At 49.9% G+C, this 16,087-nt stretch overlaps 1 protein-coding gene across 1 annotated transcript in view; it reads right to left on the bottom strand.

The window, feature by feature from the left end:
• pcnx1 (pecanex 1) overlaps window positions 1-16,087 on the bottom strand; it is a 28,971-nt gene that overhangs the window by 8,697 nt on the left and 4,187 nt on the right. Inside the window, exons 4-24 of the mRNA XM_035531480.1 lie at window positions 15,768-15,804; window positions 14,835-14,900; window positions 12,085-13,722; window positions 9,677-9,809; window positions 8,434-8,627; window positions 7,548-7,641; window positions 7,374-7,431; window positions 6,199-6,440; window positions 5,547-5,700; window positions 5,200-5,232; window positions 4,919-5,090; window positions 3,526-3,636; window positions 3,123-3,214; window positions 2,646-2,755; window positions 2,167-2,272; window positions 1,918-2,010; window positions 1,223-1,373; window positions 976-1,117; window positions 519-696; window positions 311-419; window positions 77-206 (exon numbers count right to left, since the gene is read on the bottom strand). Of these exons, the coding sequence (XP_035387373.1) occupies window positions 77-206; window positions 311-419; window positions 519-696; window positions 976-1,117; window positions 1,223-1,373; window positions 1,918-2,010; window positions 2,167-2,272; window positions 2,646-2,755; window positions 3,123-3,214; window positions 3,526-3,636; window positions 4,919-5,090; window positions 5,200-5,232; window positions 5,547-5,700; window positions 6,199-6,440; window positions 7,374-7,431; window positions 7,548-7,641; window positions 8,434-8,627; window positions 9,677-9,809; window positions 12,085-13,722; window positions 14,835-14,900; window positions 15,768-15,804 (4,043 nt within the window). The remainder of the gene's footprint in view (window positions 1-76; window positions 207-310; window positions 420-518; window positions 697-975; window positions 1,118-1,222; window positions 1,374-1,917; window positions 2,011-2,166; window positions 2,273-2,645; window positions 2,756-3,122; window positions 3,215-3,525; window positions 3,637-4,918; window positions 5,091-5,199; window positions 5,233-5,546; window positions 5,701-6,198; window positions 6,441-7,373; window positions 7,432-7,547; window positions 7,642-8,433; window positions 8,628-9,676; window positions 9,810-12,084; window positions 13,723-14,834; window positions 14,901-15,767; window positions 15,805-16,087) is intronic.

The following is a 16,087-nucleotide window of genomic DNA, read 5'->3' as shown; positions in this document are numbered from 1 at the left end:
CACACACACTTAGTCTGTTGGATGGCTCACTAAATGCAAACACCCAAGTAAAAGAGTCATAAAGAAGCATTCCCACTTGTAGTCTCTCTCCCAGAATTTGACAGGTCGCACGTAGGATGTGATGAAGATGGCGCTGCCCAGGAACGGGTTGAGAGGAGTGGAGAAAACGGCGGACACGATGGCCTGCACAAACAGCATGGCGGAGTCTGGGAAGGGGTGGAGCTAAGGACCACTGACACTCCCAGCCTGCCCTCAGAGATACAGAGCATCTGTCCCGCCCACCCGCCCGCCCGCCCCATCAGAAGGATACGAGGCACAGCAAAGGGTTGGGCGAAGGCATGGAAGGCAGAGCCCCATGTGATCTGCCACGGAGCCATGTAGGTGTAGACAAAGTGCAGCTTGTACAGCAGCTCCCACAACTACACACACACACACACACACACACACGTCAGTATATAACACTACTGTACCTATGCAGCCATCGCTACGGTGGGATGTGCGCTGGGTGTGGCACGGACCTTGCTGAAGACAATAGACGTGACGAAGAGGTCGAGCAGCAGCGTCTCGGAGAGCTGGCGGTAGTCAAAGGTGAAGAAGAGGACAGTAAAGAGCACGGTGACGTACTGATACGTCGGACTGCTGAAGGAGGAGCGAAGCAGCTTTAGCCCAGCCACGGCAATGAGCAGAGCGGCTATTCTGGGGGTGGGGGAGACAGACACAGAAAGTGCGTGCGAGAGAGAGAGAGGGAGGAAGAAATCATCTCAGTGACAACTTTGCAGAAGGTGCTATTTAAATAAATTTGACCTTGAATATTTTTCAGTACGCTGCCCACGGTCGGAGTGCCTTCTCACAGTACAAAGTTATATTTCAATAATCCATACACTATTCACAGCAGCACCATGTACTAATAAAGACAGCACAGACAGGAGGCTCAGCCTGAACGTCACCCCGGGCAACGGCGGCATGGATACTGACTCGGCGTTGAGCTTCTTGGAGCTGGCAAGCTCTTGAGCGCTGCCACTCATCACATTCAACACCACCAGCGGGTACAGCACGTTCTTCTCCACGAACAGCAGCCAGACATGGACGCGCTCAAACCACATCACGTGAGCAGCATCTGCACACGCACACGCACACGTTTAGTGGCGAGAGCGTGAGGCCGTAGGCCGAATGAGTGTGCCGTGGCGGCAGGAACGCCCGGTACCCAGGGGTCAGGACTCACCGCGGACCTCGAACTGGTAGAACTCTTTGGTTTTGAGCAGTGGGTGAGAGAAGCAGTACCAGGGCAGCTGCTTCCGCATCTGGGGCAACAAGTAATGGGTGAGGAGCCCCACCGTACCAACCAGTCCGTAGAGGACATAGCTCAGGAAGGGCTGAGAGAGAGACAGACAGAGAGAGAGACTTCTTAAGTTCTTGTTCTATGTACATTACTCGGTGCCACTGTCACCGACCACACAGGGGACGTGTTGGAGAGGTAATGCCAGAACTGGGCCCTGGTCGTCCAAAAGGAGCCCAGATGCCAGGAACACACACACACACTCACACTCACACTAGGCAGCACCACAACACACTTCCTTCGCTCTCGGCATTACAGCATCAGCAAGTTTCAGCATGGCAGTGAATGCACTAAAGGACATGGGCCGGTATATGTGCGAATGATCCGATAGCGTATGGGGTCACGTGGTCATCACAGACCACGGGTGCGAGACCGGGTGTGGTTGCCGCCCTCAACCCCCGCTGTAGGCTGGTGTTCGGGTGGGGTTAGCATTGTGCCTTTTTGGCTCCGTCTGCAGTATCTGCAGGGATGTTCATGCAGCATGATGAAATGCTGATGTAGTCTGCCTCCAGTAGGGCCAGAATAAGATCAAGGCTGTGTGTCTATGGGGAGAAGGCAAGTGTGTGTTTGTGTGTACGCACCTGTAGCGCGAGGAAGACCGTACTGACGTGAATGGCGAAGTATAGCACAGCGATAAGCACACACACGATCAGGTCAGACTGGAGTCGCTCATTCTGCAGCGAGAGAGTATACGGGAAGAGCGGGTGCAAACACACACACAAACAAACAAACAGTGTAGCCTTCAGTTTATCTTTTCTTATAGCAGTAGTCAAGTCTACAGCCATGTTTCTTATTTTAAGCCATTTTGAGAGCGAGTGTGCGTTGCTCACCACGGAGTTGCGCAGTTTTTCTGGGAGAGGGTCCTGCACCTCAGCCAGTGGGTCCTCAGGGTTCTGCTCCTTCACGTTGGGGAAGACCTTCGACTGGACCAGGGAACTGCAGGTGGAGCAGGAGAGGGGGTGGGGCTCAGAAACTGCACCCTCACCTGTGCCCCCACCCTCACGGATTCCCTTGGCCTCAGCCACACCCGCACCCTTATTCAGAACAAACATTCTCCACCTCTAAAAAATAAACCCTCAGCACTTAACAGTGGTGAAAACAAAGCAAAAACAGATTTTTCTTTTGGACTTGCGTTTTATGGCTACAACTGTTACCGAGACTTTATCCTGCTCACACCATCATACACTCTCTCTCTCTCTCTCTCTCTCCAGCATGAACACGCACCCACGTGTGCCAGCACACACACACGCGCAACAGAGAGAGACCACATACGTCCATCCACTATAGACCCATCCACACACACACTTACATGAGAACGGAAGGGTCACTGCTCTGTCGGCTGAGGTGGTAAGAAACAGCAACCAGCAGTCCACAGAAGACTGAGAACAGGACAGGGATATGCTGAGGATCCCATGATTCCTACACACACACAAATTATTAGAGCAATGCTGACATTTAGCTCCAGCATAGACAGTGCAAATGAGCATTCTTCCCTTTAAACGAATATTACAGCTGGTTATGTTGAATACACTTCCATTAACACAGACAGGGATCAGAGGATCAGTCTTTTACTTAACCTGACATGCACGAGAGAGCACTGGCCAGTTAAACCACCTCTGCCACACACACACACACACACACACACCCTTCCCAAACCCATGAACCGTCTATACTGCGTCTGGCGTATGATTTGTGTGATGCGCTAATCCATGATTACTGCTGATCTCATCGTGCCCTTGAACTGGAGCAAGCATTCGGAAGCAGAGTTCGGAATGGATTTTGGCACCTGCAGGGCTCCGTAGCAGAGGCCGTACAGCATCGCCACGGTGACCATGCTACGCAGCACACTGTAGAGCGCTGAGAGCAGACTGGTGCATGCTGGAAGAGAGGTGGGAGGGAGAGAGAGAGCGCGAGAGAGCGCGAGAGAGAGAGAGAGAGAGCGAATTAAACTCATTATTCTAAAATTAATGGGCTCTAATTTTGAGGCTGTGCTGGGGTGGTGAACCCAGCTAACGCGGCATTTGGCTAATTTCATGTGGCATACGCGCATTTGTCATTTGTTAATTTGGTGGACAGAAATACAACCTGCGACAATAGTTGGTGGGGCATTTCAAATCCACAGCAGTATTTCTGAACCCATTTTGGCTTTACAACAACACTTGCACGCGCATGCACGCGTTTGCTTTTACCGTTTCCTCCAAAGACGTGGATGTCGAGCTGTTCAAACAGGTACATGAGGAAGGTGTTGACCTGAGGAAGGAGTCCCGCGAAGAAGATGAGAGGAAAACACAGAGTGAAGACTACAGAGAGGGGAGGGGGAGAGAGAGACAATCTGTTAAGTGTGCGCATGTGTTGGTACAGGGAAAAGAAAAAAAAAATCCAATGTGAAATTTCCATTTTGGTGCTGCTAGGTTGGTAACAATAAATTGCTGCGATATTGCTCACCAGGCAAAACACCAATGGGAAAGCCATTTTACATTTACATTTTCAGCATGTTAGATGCTGGACTCCATAGCCACTGGCATACATAAAGCATGTGCAGCCCCTGGGAGTCGAATCCACAACCTAATGAGCACATAGCTCGAACTCAGCTGAACTACAGAAGCACTGAGCAATTCTTATGCGTTAACACATTCAGGGTTCAAATTTAAACAGAAGCTGTAAGCCCACTGTTTAACATGGTCTCCCACTTGCTGGTTAAAAGCACAGATCAGCTGCTGACAAAGTTCCTCACTGGTAAAGCCATCGAGATGTGATTCAGCGCCAGTTCTGTTGGAGCGCACACACACTATGGGCGTATAACACAGCAGAATTCTAGAACTGTCTATGACTACATAAGGGGGCAGAGTTACAGTTCACATTTTCCAGTAGCGAGGTGGTAGGACCGAGTTATCTGGAAGCAGCTGAAGTAATTTATCTACCGAATAGGGGAGTAGTGTTGATAAACGCTGCATTTCATCTTACCATACATTATTCTCGTTCTGTCGCTGTATCGTTAGTTGGTTGAACACTAGAGAAATGACCATTTACTGACTTCCAAGGAAACTAGATGGTTTACTACAGCAAAATGTCTGCTGCAAACAGCTTCTCCATCAGTCAAGTATCAGTCATGTAGCGTCAATGCCCATGTGAAGCTAATAGTGTAGCTAGCTACAGCACTCTAAAGGATAGCCATTCTACAAAAGACTGTGGCTTCTACTTTAGCTACCCACACTGATCTAGTGGCATAGTGGCACTGTGTGCAACAAGGCAGGGTTCTAGACTCTTTGTATGACTGTAACAAGACACTGATCAAGAACCAGCTATACCGTGTAACTGGGAAGAGTTTCAGAAGTTCTCTTCTGATGCCACCCTTTATGTGCATGTGATCACACATGTTCTGGAGTTATTCATTCTGGATTATTGATTAAAAAAAAAAAAAAAAAATCAATTCCTATATTACCCACCCAGAGGAGGAAGTAAGGAACCTTAGATCAACACACATCATAAATCCTTATAATCTACATACCCCAAAATCACCACTTCATTACAGTAAACAACTAATGCACTCATCCACCTGTGCATGTGTGTGTGTATATATACCAATGACGAGGTCCCGTGCAGAGGTGAGCAGCAACGAGCTGGTGACAGTCACCCCATACAGCGTGATCCTGGAGGAGTTGGACCTCATGCTGCCGTAATGGAAGAGCCAGATCAGAACACAGCACAGGCAGAAATACACGGGCCTACTGTAGGCTATGATCCGGTTATGGCCCTGGTGGGGAGAGGGGAGGGAGAGAGGGAGAATTTCAACACCAAGTTCACTTTGTGTGTGTATAACCTCTGGAAATAAATGTGTATGTACTTAAGATTGAAAAACTCACATGTCGTGGAGAGGAGGAGTCTGGCTGAACACTCTGAGGTGAAAAGAAACACTTTCATGAGGGCAAAATCAGCTTGTGTGCATATATATGTGGGTGGATGTGGAGGTGTGTGAGATAGAGATTATATATATATATATATATATATATATATATATATATATATATATATATATATATATATATATATATATATATATATATATATATATATATATATATATATGCGCGCATGCATCTGGTGACCAGCAGAAGTGTGCAGAAAGTGTCCATTTCTGTGTGTGTGTGTGTGTGTGTGTGTGTGTGCGCGCGCGCACGCGTACACATGCGTGAGAGAGAGTGTGTCTCACTTTCAGTAGTGAATACTGGCAGCTGGCGATTACGAGGCAGAACTGAAAGACCCAGATGTCTGTGAAGAAGTTGTGAACAAGCAGCACAGAACCCAGGAAGGCCACTAGCACAGCCAGCACCACAGCCAGAACATTCTCCAGAACCTCCCGGTTCCTGAAACACATCAATGCACAAAAAGTCAGGACAACCAGTTTAAAGAACAGCTAACCAAGGCAGAACAACCGAGTACACTGGTCCCCACAGTAAGAAATGTGTTAGATGGCAATACATTATTCATGTATGATGCAGGTGTGTTATGTGCACTCAAAGTCTTCAAGATGCAAAGCTGGGGAGAAAGGTAATGGAGGAAGGACTCAACTAAAGACCACAGAGATCCTGCATGACCTTTAGACCAAGAGGTCATTCCATCAGACCACAAAGCTAAATTTTATGAGGTTCAGTTTAAGATGGAATTGAGTTTAGCCGAGCAAAGATACGCTGGATTCAGTTCAGGACCACATTAAAAAAAAAAAAAAAAGTCATTGAACCAGTTTGCTCGGTAAACAGTGGTGGCAGCTTCAAAGTCTACATCACAGGACTCCAACTGTGCTTTAAGTCTCTTCAAGAGCATGCACATGCATACATGTGCGTATGTGTGTGAGAGAGACAGACCTGTCAAAGAGGGCGAGCAGCGTGAGCCTGTCGAAGCGCAGGCCGACCCACAGGTGCGGCAGTAGCCAGAGGCGGTAGTACTGCTTGGCTTTGTGCGGGGTGGCGTGACTGTGCTGGTGTGTTGCGTTCTGGGGGCCCTGTGGCACCCCCTGCAGGTCGGGACTGCCGTCAGCGTCCTGCGGCTCCAGCAGTTCCGGGTCCATCGACAGCAAACGATTCAGCCGGATCTGAGGAAAGGAGAACTGAGCGAGAATGAGCTTAATGTGCACTTGAACGCAAACAAACAAGCAAATGCACCCAGACTGGTGTTATAATCGCATAACTCAGCCTGTAATAATATGAGGCCCCTAGCAAGGCCATAGAAGCAATGCAACAGCATACCAATGTCACTTGGTCAGTCAGTGACCAGAATTCAGTCCGTCCAACCAATCTTCTAACTGAACGTGCCATTGACCTCACATGGAAGTTAGTGACCTCCAGGCACCTAGCTACTACAGACTGGGCATTTGCATTTCATCTCCATCATAAAAAAACAAAAAACAAAACACCACACAGAGATCCATTGGCCGGCGTCCATTATGGTTTAGAGTAGATAAAAAATTAAAAAAAAACTTTTCACAAAATATTGATGCAAAAATATTTCAGTCTTTTAATTTTTTTGTTCCCTTTAAGTAACAATCTCTTATTTCCAAAACAGATGTGACAGCAATGATAAGACTTGTGTAGACATGGCACAAAAGACCACCATGAGCCAACAGGTGCACAAGAATGTAAACTTCTGTCACAGTCAACAACGAGAACACACATGTTGCTCTGGATAAGACCTTCCAAATGACATAAATGAAAACACGTTCTGATCTTAGAACAGAACAGATGAAACACTAGCCAAGCAAGTATCCACACTCGCACACAGTACCCAACACCAGCACTTTCACACGCATATAATAGTCCCATACCAAGAATGACTCTGGAGCATACTCTCTTAGAGGCTGCATCGCACTCTACAACACTCACACCATTATGAGTAGCACATGAGGTCATACAGTAAACCCCCCCCACACACACACACCTGGTTTTGCACTCTGCCAACAGAACGCCCTGCTGACCACACCCGGCCCCCAGAGCCAGCACTGCACAAGCCGTGCATTTAAGCACAGAGGATGACTGACACTCACCAAGTCATGAGGGTAGAAGCGAACTGAGGTAGAACTAGAGAGGTGCGAGTCAGTGTCCCTACAGAGAGAGAGAGAGAAAAGGCATATCAGTTTGTCTTCATCATTGTATTAACGGAGTGGCCCCAACTGTCAGAGAGCCCACTCCACCCTCCGCTACTCGGGTCTGGGGCTCACCAGATGTTGTTGGAGGCCCGTCTGGTGGCCGGCTCAAAGTTGACGAGAGACACGTCGCATCCCCCGACTTCGTACAGAGGCGAGCTGAGCTTCCCTGTGGCGGGGCACAGAGAAAAACTGAGTCAACGCGAGGCAGAAGAGCACAGATTCAGGAGGTCAATGTGAGGCACATGGAGGCAGTGAGACAGACGACGGAGTCAGGGCGAGGCAAGCAAGTAAGGCAGAAAACAGCAGCATCTAAGCGCCGCTCGGCGAAGGCAAGCGCCCAACAGTCCCGGCTCGCGGAAGCACATTTGTAAGGTAGAAAAATAACTACACCACCTGCTCAAAACGCCGAGCTGCACGTGGTGTTAAGAAGGCGTCTGCCTTGCATTTATGGCAATGTCTAGCGGGCTCCTCGCTGCTGGCACTTGTGCCGACACCCTGCGTGCACTAGTCTGTTTGGAAGTGCCGCCTACAGAAGCTTCCAATATTTCCCCCAAGATTTTCCATCTTATTAGAGGCAAAACAGGCACACCAGACAGGGCTGCCCAGTATAGACTACATGACATTTTTACTGCAGTGAGTCGATTGCTACACCTTGCGACTGCATCTGCCCTGAATTATTACGAGCAAAAATTATTGTGTTTATTTCCACCCTGCACAATAAAAAAAAAAACATAATAATTAGTCAGAAGGGCTCATTTGCATATTCAGCTCTTCCTGTACTTCCAAGTTCAGTATTGCCACAATGATTACATGAATCTTGAGAATAAAAACAGTATCTCCACCACGCTAACCAGAACAGAGTGTGTGTGTGTGTGTGTGTGTGTGTACACAGGATCATGCAGTGTGCTGCAGAAAGCATGCGTCCTCTATGCAAAGCTTGCAGGCTGAGCGTGCATACCGAAGTCTTCCTGTAGGCTGGCCAAGCCTACGGTGGAGGCCTTGTCTTGTGAGCCCTCCAGATGCACACTTCCATTCCTGACCAGCAGAGAGGTGCTAGCGCTGAGCACCGTCACCTGGGACGGTGTTCGGGAGGGCTGCCCTCGCACCTGGGACCCGGAGGCCTGGGAGGCCTGGTTCAGAGCCTCCTGCAGACTGAAGGAGAGACATACATGAGGTCAGAAAAACAAAAGCAAATGGGTGTATGGGTGTGTGTGTGTGTGTGTGTGTGTGTGTGTGTGTGAGAGAGAGAGAGAGAGAGAGAAAAAGTGTGAGGATATACATGTGTGCGCGCACATTCATGTGCAGCAGCAAAAGGTGCAGCCTGAGCTCAGTTTATTATGACAGTTGTGGAAGGAGGGAGGGGGATGTTGAGGAGACATCACGGAAGGAAGATGCTACTGTCTTACAGCAGGGTCATAAGCTTAGAATTTAGCTTAGCTTAGCATTTCTGCCTCTGCTCTGAGTGAGAGTGGGCGAGAGTCTCCTGCCCTGCATGCTGAGAAGAGCCAGGGAAGTCTTAAGACTTCCAACAAGCTCAGCACTTTCCTCTCGAGTTAAACAGATACTGCGATAAGAAGACACTTCCAGTGAAGGCAAACTGGTTTGAAAGGCATAGCCCATAATCCAGTGCTAACTGGATTACTTCAACTCCGGATTACTTTACTGTCTTTACTTTATAGTCAGTTATTATCATTCAGCACAAGAAATGGGAGCATTTCTAAGAGCAGTCAGAGAAGCAGAGCCTGACTGAAGGGGGACGCCGCCCGCAGGTGGGGTGGGCGTGGCCCATGTGCTGCATAACTGAAAGGTAGACCGTCACCAAGCCTTTAGATCAGTCTGTGGTGGTCTGGATGCTCAATGTACACACTACCCTCTCAGGAAAATGGCAGCTTTCCTCCTGAAAATGACTTACAGATTGACAGTGAGCAGCGTTACACACTAGTCTGACAGTCTGAATGAGGTAAACGTGAACCTGTATCTGGAGACCAGTGATTACGGTACTACCGGCTGTTCCAGTCGAAAATTCCAAAGCCAATGAAAAAGACAGAAAGAGACCTGGATTCCCAAAGTATAAAACATCATGCCAAAGAAACATGTCAAAGTAAACAGGGAGAGCAAACGTACAACGTGCAGGAGAACAGGATCAGAGGATGGTGGAAGGATGATGATGAAGCTCGGGGGAGGAGCCAGGTGCGCTGTACCTGAGGGGGGAACCGATGAGAGACGTGGGGGGGGTGGGGTTGCTGCCCGCATTGTGCCGCCTCCGGACAGCCTGCCGTCGGAAGGTGCTCCGCTCCCGCCGAAACGTCACCGTATCCTCACCGCCTGGTGCCACTGAGCGGGGGGGGGGGGGGGGGGGTTTGGTAGAGGGGTGACTATCAGGGTAGAACGGAGATCCTTGGCAAGCTGCACACTGTGATGTCCAGCAGGGGGCAGTGTTGCCATGGGGTGAGGTTACCCCACCAACAGTGGCAGTGCAGAATGGAGTCATCGGTACATCAACAGAGCCAAAGTCTAAAAGCTTTCTGACCCTGATGAGTCATTACAGTCAATAAAATTCAAAATACTAATGCGCGCGTGTATGTGTGTGTGTTTACTGATTAGAGTCTTATGAACTGCTCTGAGAAGCTTGCCAACCACAATGCAACAATTCTCTCTTACACACACACACACACACACACACACACACACACACACACAGCTAAGATTTCCTGTAACTAGACTCCCTCTATTGGGTGAACAAACACAACACCCTATTTGACTATACACCGTTTCACACACACCCACATCAAAGGGCTCCCACTGTGGCTCGTAGTGCAGTGCACACCCAATATTCCGGAGCGTTTTTGTCAGTGTGCCAGGGCAAAGGGAGGACCAGCAGGAAAATGGAGGATTCATTACATTTACAGCATAGACCAGCCGTTCTCAGAGGAGCACTGTCGACCACCTCACAAGACCTCAGAGAGAGAGAGAGAGAGAGAGAGAGAGAGAGAGAGAGAGAGAGAGAGAGAGAGAGAGAGAGAGAGAGAGAGAGAGAGAGAGAGAGAGAGAGAGAGAGAGAGAGAGAGAGAGCTCGACCAGTATGACTGCTTCTAAGTCCGATCAGGCGATCGATTTAAAGATGTTCTGGCCACACCACTCAGCACATCAAACACACACCCTCCAGATCCCTCTTCTTTGGACTCACGGTGACTGTTGTCCCTGGTGAAGCACACGCAGGCTTCCTTGAACAAAGCTGGATTCCCTAAACCAACACCTTAATCGTTCACCTAAGATGACACCATCGAGGCAGGCAGGGATTGACTAGGAACGTCTCATTTTGGTGGAGAGTACCTGCTGCAGTCTTCAGTCTTAGCCTGCCAACCAATAAAGATGAACTACTTCACCCATGTTACACTGTAGCTGGTGACAGGTTCAGCCATGGACTTAAACCATCGGTTATTAAGATGGGGACCAATTCAACGCATACATTTGTCGGGGTGGGGGGGGTCAAATAAATAAATAAATAAATATTTTTAAAAGATTTAAATTGCACTTCAGTGAGAGCAGCTGCTTTCTAGTAGGCTGCACTAGGCTGTAACATACTGTATATGAATATAAACAGCCATAGATTTAGGCTATTCTTATATTGGAGTTCATATGAGAACCTAAATTATTATAGGCTTCTGAATTTAATGTAGCAATTAAAACACAGGTCCATGATTGGTCAGATTTTCCCAGTGGTTAGGGACTTAACTAAAAGGCTCAGGTAGCATAATACGACCTACATGAGCAAAAGGAAGATAACCAAGGCTTACTGCTAAAACCAACTTTTTTCCATAGATAATTAAACCGATGCTTACAACCGAATCAACCGTCATTTTCTGTCTGAATAGAGTGATTACGATCCTATTTTTCTTGCTCACTTAAATCTAACCGCAACTCCTTGTCTGGTCCGCTCCAGGTCAGGTGAAGTCGCCATGGCGACTGCCACGACACTCTTGAGCCTGAACGAAACCCAAAGTGACCCTGCCAAACAGATGACGCTGTCTCGGGTTCACCGGCAGCTCCGGGAATCGCGTTGCATCACTGCTAGTGTTTCCGTAGTGAGCCATCGATGTGTGAGAAAAGCGGGAAGTTTCGGGCTCTTGGGAACACAGCGAGTGTCTGAAACATCAGCCAGCCACCGTCTAAACACACTTGGCTTTCGATACAAAGCACCAGACACGGGCTTAATTCAAAGCAGAGCTTTTAACGCTTCTGATGAGGCTGCTGTTAAAAGACTGGACTCGAACAGTAACCAGTCTCTCTTTGATGTCCAGAGAGAAATGCAGCCATTGAGATTGGGACATGCACTGCTGTCTCTGAGTAGGACACAAGTGTGTGTGTGTGTGTGTGTGTGTGTGTGTGTTTGTTTCAACAGATGCGAGAGCTAGTCATGTGGAGAGCTACAACTTTTCCAAGATAATGAAGAGAGATTACACAACAGGGTGTTGCCAAAGGTCAAAACACTTTTCTCTTATTTCTACCCCATGTAACACCGTTTTCCTACAGGATTGTCTACACAGATCACAAGGTTTTGAGTACACGCAATGCTTGTTCATACGTGTGCGCGCGCTCACGCACTCACCTTTAGAGGAAGTGGAAGCAGCCTCATGGGCTTCGCCGAGGGCGACGGGACAGGGAAGGCTGTTTCTGGAGCGTGTGACAGACTCCAGCTGCGACGCCCTTCCCAGCAGCGACGCCGCGTCCAGCACCTCACCCTCCTTGGCCTCCAGGTCTGACTTGGAGGTGGTGAGGGGACCGGGGCCCGCCGGTGCCCCCAGGCGGTGGGGGTCATTAAGGCAGGCGGTGGTGCTGCTGTCCAGACTGAGCACGCGGGCGTGGGTCTTGGCACTGCCGGAGCTGGCTGGGCGGCGTGACGCTCGCCTCTTGCCCCGCTCCCGGTCCTTCTCGCCGGTGCGCAGCCGGGTACCCGCTGCTCTGGCCCGCAGCAGGCCGTAGCAGGCGTCGGTGGGGGACCGGCAGGAGTGTGAGGTGCTGGAGGAGGAGTCGGTGCTGAGCTGGTGGGTGGAGAGGAGGCTAGAGGTGTGGCTCAGCTCACTCTGGTCGCTGGAGTCCTCCTCTCCTTTGGCGAACATGGCCGAGCGAGGTTTCGCCATGCCGCGCACGCAGGCATAGTCACGGTGACGGCTAGCGTCGAAGCTGCTCGCGCGTTTCTTTCCGTTCCGGCGGCGCCCGCTCCGGCCGGCGCCAGAGGAGGAAGCGGCACGGTGGATGGGATTGGCTGATTTGGGCTTCACGACATCTCGCGCTGCCTCCTGGTGGGGATGGGCGGGGCCAGCAGTGGCATTTGCACTAGACCCACCCTCTTCCCCAGGCCCCTCCCCTTCCTGGCTGGTGGTCTGCAATGCATTCGTGGGGGTTAGGGGGTCGTTGGTGGCTGGTTTGGGGCTGAGTTCATTGGCGTGGGGGTTTTTATTGGCTTCCCCCGAGGCCCGGCTGGCGCTCCGTGTGTCGCCGGGTGCTCCTGCTCCCCTCTCGTCCCCAGAAAGCGAGAGGAGGCTCTCCACGTGGGTGGAGCTGGTCTGTTCGCTGTGCAAGCTGCTCAGAGTACTGTTGGTGTCACGGTCTGTCCCGCTGCAGTAGCTCTCTGAGGACCCGGTGCTTCGTGTACTCAGGCTCCTCAGACTGTCTGCACTGTGCTCTCCTCCCCCCCTCTCCCTCCCCGCGCCTCTACCCAACGCCCCCCCACGCATTCCCTGCACTTGGTACAGTCCAGACCCACCGTCTCCCTCACACTCCCCCTCCCCCGTCTCTCTGGAAACGGACCGCGCTAGTCTGCGGTGCTCTCTTTTGTGGGGCCTGTAACACTCTGCCCCTGATGGGGAAGGCACGCCCAAGTCCTGCTGCTCCTGACCCTCTAGTGCCCTCTGTGGCCTGGAGGTCTCAAGCTCAGACACAGGGTCAAGACCACCCCTGCGAGGAGGAGGGTAAAGACTGAACTCAGGGACAGAAGGATCTGGAAATGCTGACCCAGCGGAGCTTGATGTGCGGGGGAGGCCGCGAGGGCGCGAGGACTCTTTCCGGAAGGACTGGGAGTGGGCGGGGATGTGAGCAGTAATCTCGGTGTCACAAGAGGACAATGATTGGCTGAAAGGGTGGGGGGTGGAGCTATAAAGGTCTTGGGCCAAGGAGGTGGAAGGCTGCATGGACGCGAAGGAGTCATTGGAGACAAGGCAGTACATCTTTGGGTCCGACATCAAATCTGAAGAGAAATATACAAAATTCAAGGCCTCATTAGCCACTTGGTTTACAGCATGTATAATTGGGGCTGACACTGCGTGATAGCCACTCCGAGGATATAAAGGAGTGATCATTTTTAGTCCAGGAGTTTTCTTAGGATGAAGACGCACCAGCAAGCCCAAGACTCCATCTGTCCCCCATAGTGACAGAATGGCTATTGGCTTGGCAGTGGGCGTATGGGTGGAACATTCAAATCTCTGCCCCACCCACAGCCAGATGGGCAGGAATGTGGCGTGGGCTGAGAACTCTCTTCTGATCAGTGATGGCACTCATTGTGCAGCTAATGGCGATGGTGCTCCACTTTCTCTGGCTCCTGTGGCACACTGACTTTATGAGCCTAGTTTTTTAAAGCCAGCTGTACAACTGAAACCAGGTCAATAACCATTTAGAAATGAAATGAGAAGATTTTAACTAAATTAAAAGCCCTTCTAATCTGTGCACTGCCTCAAAAACCCTCAATATATCATTTATTTGTACTACTGGATTAATGTGCGCTCTTTAATGGTGTCAAATCTATGAACAACCATTTCACACTGAAGGAGTGATGCAGCTATGGCAGGAAGTTGCTGGAACAACTTCCTCCCTACAGTTGGTGGGATGATGGGGATCACATGGCTTTGACAGGTTCGCACACTTGCAGTAGCCCAATGCCGAGCCAAGACAGTCCCACCGCTGTGTGTTGCTGCTAAACCTGGGCATGCAATCAACACCCAAACATGATGGCAGCGCTGGTAAACCACCAAGCTGTCAGAGGATCCTTAATATGTTCTGGTTGTACTGGCCTTAACTCGCCTTCGCTTTTCCAGCCAGTATAATTAAAGGAACAGCAACCGGCAGGTGGGAGGAAATTAGTAAATGAAGTCTAGTAAACGAAGGCTAGATGGTAGCATGTGTGCACACAGCTCAGTGAGGGTTTCAACTCCAGCTAAAACCAAACACCAATTCCCCACCAAGCTCCAGATGAAGAACAGGAAGTGTGCTTTGGGGAAGGAATTTTACAGTAGTTTTACTAGTGAAGGGTGTAGAGTTGCATGGCACTAAGCGAGTTCTCAGATCTACAAGGATGACTCTCACCTTGGTCCTGACTGCAGCTCTGAGCAAGACTCAGGCTGATGTCATCTGAGGTCTTCCTAATATCACCTGCGGAGAAAGGCCGTGAGAGAGAGAGAGAGAGAGAGGATAAAATAGGAAGGTCAGCATTCATCACTTATTTATTCTCTTCAACCAACCTCCCACACAGAAGATGACACGCCACTTCATTGGAATTAACACACACACACACACACACACACACACACACACACACACACACACACACACACACACACACACACACACACACACACACACACACACACACACACACACACACACACACAGACACGCACGCAAGATATGGAGGGATCAGATCCCCAATAACTCCATCCATCACACTGAAAGATCACTAACGATCTCATCACCTCATCGTCCACTACAGGAGTCTGTTTGGGCAATGGGTCTCGACCACAGCCTGAGCATGTTTGGGGACCAATGACAGAAAGCGAGAAGGATTTACACACACTACCCGAGTAACATCGGCCATGATGGCTCATTAGCTCATGACTTTGCCAGCGAGCAGAGCCACAGTCGCACCAACCACACACTGGAAACAATTAGATTACAGTGCAGCTGAGAGACACCATCACCGCAACAGCAAACAATGCAGCAGGGATGGATTACGTGTGCACACACACAAAAGAATAATAGCCACATTAAATAGCCTGTGATAGATGATGCCTACTGCCAAGAGATGACACATAACAGCGAGTGTGGAAATACTGTGGCCAAGACGCACACACACTCGCACGCACACTCTGGGGGAAGACGGACTCAACAGCACAAAAATAAAAGGCTGTCGGGTTATTTGAACATTCTGGGAATTATTATTATTATTTTTTTTTTTTTGTGGGTGGGTGGGAACCATGGCAATTGCTAACATGGGAAACACGTGTGTCGAAGGAGTCTCACCTTTGGCTGCGGCTGGACCCCCACGAGAGGATGCAATCTGTATCAGAGAGAGAGAGAGAGAGAGAGAGAGAGAGAGAGCGTATGTATCAGATTCCTCAGCTATGTTTACTCAATGCTGGATAAACATAGTGTCACCTGATACGCCTCACGTCACCCGACACGTGATCATGCCCCTCGCCCCCTGGTTGCTCATCAGACCAGGCCAGGAGCTGGGAGGCCTCTGTTTGACCCGGAAGTGGTGTGAGGATACAGTCAACTGTGACTCAGCTTGAACATCATTCCTAAACTCCCCATCAGTGCTGCTATTTATCGGAGTGCGA

Source organism: Electrophorus electricus, chromosome 11, assembly GCF_013358815.1.
Source record: "Electrophorus electricus isolate fEleEle1 chromosome 11, fEleEle1.pri, whole genome shotgun sequence".
Lineage (NCBI taxonomy): Eukaryota > Metazoa > Chordata > Actinopteri > Gymnotiformes > Gymnotidae > Electrophorus > Electrophorus electricus.
This window is presented reverse-complemented; position numbering and strand designations above follow the sequence as displayed.